At 48.1% G+C, this 4,008-nt stretch overlaps 1 protein-coding gene across 1 annotated transcript; it reads right to left on the bottom strand.

Moving 5' to 3' along the window:
* Positions 1-420: 420 nt before the first annotated feature.
* Positions 421-3,686, bottom strand: gja4 (gap junction protein alpha 4). The gene is made up of 2 exons (XM_080859704.1): positions 3,595-3,686; positions 421-2,110 (listed from the first exon to the last, which is right to left on the bottom strand). Exon 2 carries the CDS (start codon positions 2,098-2,100, stop codon positions 991-993), a length of 1,110 nt encoding a protein of 369 aa, XP_080715830.1. The 5' UTR covers positions 2,101-2,110; positions 3,595-3,686; the 3' UTR covers positions 421-990.
* Positions 3,687-4,008: the final 322 nt, after the last annotated feature.

Here is a 4,008-nt window from a genome sequence, read left to right as displayed (position 1 = left end):
CTATGGAAAAAAGCGTTGGCTAAAGACCGTAGCTGGAACTGGAGCTCTAATGGCTATATGGGTATTCTCCCTCTGGCGTAAACCTGTGGACTGTCATGACTGACTGGGATTTGCTTTTATTCTCACAACAGATGCTTTTATCCAAAATAGCTCACAATGGAGGACAAGTGTACGATTTTATTAGTATGTGTGTCCCCTTGGGCAATAAACTGTGACTGGGGTGTTGTTACGAACCTGCTCTACGAACTGAGGAATGCAAAGCAGATAGTACATCAATATCACTGAATATATAAAAACTTTATTATTTACACGTTTTGTGTGTGTATTGATCAAGAATAAATATAAAATTTAAATACAAAATCCCCCCCAAAAAATTAAATTACATCTTTAAATATTATTGTCAGGCCTTGAGGTGCAGTGCGGTGCCACGAGGGTCCTCACAGTGTTGTGCTGTGCCGACTCAGCTATGGCAGTGTGTCTAATCCGTCATAGTCACAGTCACTCTGCCGCTTATACGCTGCTCATAGCATCTTCAAGTTCCTTTGGAGGACTCCAGTGTCCCACAATGCCTCTCTCAGACACTAGGGCTCCTGTGCTTGTTCCTCTGGATGACTCTGGTGTCCCACAATGCCTCTCTCAGACACCAGGGCTCCTGTGCTTGCTGGGAAAGGACACTGGGTTGTGGCTCTTGTCCTTTGGGGGTAATTAAGTTCAGAGAGAAAGATCGCGCAAAGCGCCTGTCCAAACAAGGGAAGTGGCTCCTTCTTTAAAGCAATCCACAGGATCCCATGGGACGTGCATGTGAGTGTTTGTGTGTTTGTTGAGTGTGTGTGTGTGTGTGTGTGTGTGCACGTGTGCATGTACGTGTTTCTGTATTTCTTTGTGTGTTTAAGAGTGTGAGAGTATATGTGTATGTGCGTTTGAATGTGTGAGTGTGTGTGTGTGTGTGTGTACTGTTCCTCCAGCCTATTCCCTGGTCCCTAAGGTAATTTATACAGAGCACCCCTTTAGTGTCTTCCCCCCGCCAGGCCTGGCATGTAATGCCTGGGGTCTGTCGCCCTTGTGGTGGCCGTGTTTATTGCGCTTACTCTGTTGCTGCGGATGGTGTTTGCTGTTGTGATGGCCCCTGTTTGCCAAGGGCCTCATACTGCTGATGCAGTTCAGATAGCTGGGCAGCTGAGGGAGCCCCCCCTCTTCAGCGGGGAGGAACTGATGCCCCCTTTCCTCATAGGCAGGGGCGGGTGTGTTCTCCCCACTGATCTCCAGGCGAGATGGGGCCCTGGCAATCTCCCGCGCCCTGCCGGGCTCCTGGCACCGCCGGTAGCGCTTCTCCAGGTGGTTTGTGATGGCTTGCTGCAGGAGGCTGAAGAGCTCCAACACGTTGAGCAGCACGGAGATGGCGGCGATGGTCTGGATGTAGATGGTGAAGATGGTCTTCTCGGTGGGCCGCGACACGTAGCAGTCCACCGTGTGCGGACACGGGTCGCGCTGGCACTCGTACCGGGCCGGGATGACAAACCCGTAGAGGAGCCAGAGGCCCACGATGAAGCCCACCTCCAGTGACAGCTTCAGGAGGATGCTGACGGCGTAGGCACACAGCAGCCTCCCCTTCAGCCTTAGAGGCTCTCCCACGCCACGCTTTACCCCTCCTCTCTCCACCTTCCTCTCCTCCTCCTTCTCCGCATCTTCGTCCTTCTCCTGAATCACCTCCAGGCTGGGCCTCCCTGACGCTCCTCCCTGGCTGTCCCGCTCCTGTTTCTTCTTCTCCTCCTCTTGCCTCTTGGCCTTCTTCCCCACCTCCATGGCCACAAAGCCGAAGTAGAAGATGGTGGGCGTGGAGACGAAGATGATCTGGAGCACAAAGTATCGGAAGTGGGAGACGGGGAAGGCCTTGTCGTAGCAGACGGCCTCGCAGCCGGGCTGCTTGGTGTTGCAGATGAAGTCGGACTGCTCGTCGTTCCAGGCGGACTCGGCGGCCGTTCCCAGCACCAGGATGCGGAAGAGGAAGAGGACGGTCAGCCACACACGGCCGACACCAGTCGAGTGCTCCTGGCCCTCCTCGAGTAGATGCTCCAGGAAACTCCAGTCAGCTCTTGACATCCTCTGTCACCTGTGGTACATACACACACATTTATACACACATATACATACATGCACACACCCACACCACGCAAAAAACACAGGCATATTTGCATGTATAGACACACAAAGATACACACACAGACGCAAACATATACAAATGTGGTTTATGGAAAAAGCCACATGCAGTGATGCCCTTATAAGGATGCCACATCAAAGAGACCGGTAGAGGAGGGAGTGAAAGGTCTGCGCAGGAATAAAGATGCCAGTGAGAAAAATTCACCAGTGATTAATCATCGCTATCAGATTCCAGTTCAAAGGGAGATTTTTGGTGTGTTGTTCTTTTTACTCCTCTTTTAGAGAACACGTTTCCTCATCCGTGATTGGGAACGTAATTGTATTATTTTGGATTTCAGACTTTCCTCAAAAAATTCCCTCACGCAGTGTATGAGTCATCTGTTTATATTTATCAGAGGAAGCAGCACATACCCGCTGTTTACTTCACTTTTAGTCAAATAGTCAGTAAAACAGGTCACGCCCACCGCATTACTAATTTTCCACTGTTTTACATTTGGACTTGTTGACCTGAACGGTTCTGGATCTGGAGTATTTGGTAACATGTTTTCTATTACGTCGATCAGGTTGTGTGGGGTCATCCACTTGAAGGCACGAAGTTTTCCATTTGGCCTGGCCATCTCAAGAAAAAGCTTCGGGCATTTTCCACATTTAAAACTTAAGCTTTGACATGGTTTCAATTTCACACATAATGAAATGGGCAACAACGGCTGGGGCCCTTGGTAACAGCACGATTTTATTTGTATTAAACTAACGAGAGCGGCCGCTCGCTCCATGACGATATTTCCATATAGCCTCGGGGAATCGTGTTCCCCAGACTTGACATTCTTAGTGATTTACATCTGTGTAAACATCCTTCGCGCCGTACCATTACTGCCTTGGCCTTATCTCTTTGATTATTTGTTTTGCTGATTTTTTTTCCTGGCTCGAGGCACTTAGAACTGTTTGCGTTTCTACAGCGCACGCGAACAAGCGCACGATTCGCCCCGAGGGGAAGACATTGGTTCCCCGTTTCAATAAGATGTAGCTTATCAAAAAGGATGCGCTCAAAAAGACCAGTGCGCACCTACGGTGTCAGAAATTTTGGCCGGGCCAAATCAGCATAATGACACACCATAAAGATGTACCACCCATGGTCAGAAAGGCCTAATGTAATTCATGTAGGCTATTTTGTTTAAAATTACTCAAAACGAAGCCTTTCAGGGGAATTGCCCAAAACATGTACAGTACCAAAAAAAGAAAATAAATCCGTCCCCTTCTTAAAACAGATACACATTAGTCAGGGAAATTATGAAAACAGAACCTTTGTGGTTTTCATGTGGTAAAACCACATGGTATTTTATGAGGTAAAAAAAGTGTTTTGTTTTTTTAACTATCATTTAGGGTTAATAAACTTTATGACAAAACAGAGGTACACCCGTAATAAGCGCTTGCACTTACCTGTCACTGGTTAAGTAGGTTTTGTTGTGGATGTTCTGAAGTGCTAGAATGACAAGCGCAGATTTACTCCGTTATGACCGACTGTGTTGCTGGTCTGCGCTGCTTGTACCCTATAAGGATTTGCCTCATCGGAAAAAGCCAGAGAAACTTTCCCATGCTTTCAACTGACCCTCCCACAGGAACTTTGTCCAGGAAAAGGGATGGATGAATTCAAAAATAGTTCCTTGATGTCCTTTTCTGGTGGGGGGGGGGGGGGGGGGGGGGGGGGGGGGGCGTGTGGAAGGGATTCTTGTCATTTAGACTATTCATAATTTCTCTGGAGTTTCCATTTATTTACATTTCACCCTTTGACATCAAACCGGAGAGCGATTTTGTGACACGTCTTGTTTTCCTTAATAATGTGTGGTGACGTGA

This window comes from Sprattus sprattus (assembly GCF_963457725.1).
Source record: "Sprattus sprattus genome assembly, chromosome: 20".
NCBI lineage: Eukaryota > Metazoa > Chordata > Actinopteri > Clupeiformes > Clupeidae > Sprattus > Sprattus sprattus.
This window is presented reverse-complemented; position numbering and strand designations above follow the sequence as displayed.

Bases quoted from the DNA above. Each gene is read 5' to 3' on its own strand.
- gja4 (XM_080859704.1), bottom strand. From the start codon at position 2,100: ATGTCAAGAGCTGACTGGAGTTTCCTGGAGCATCTACTCGAGGAGGGC.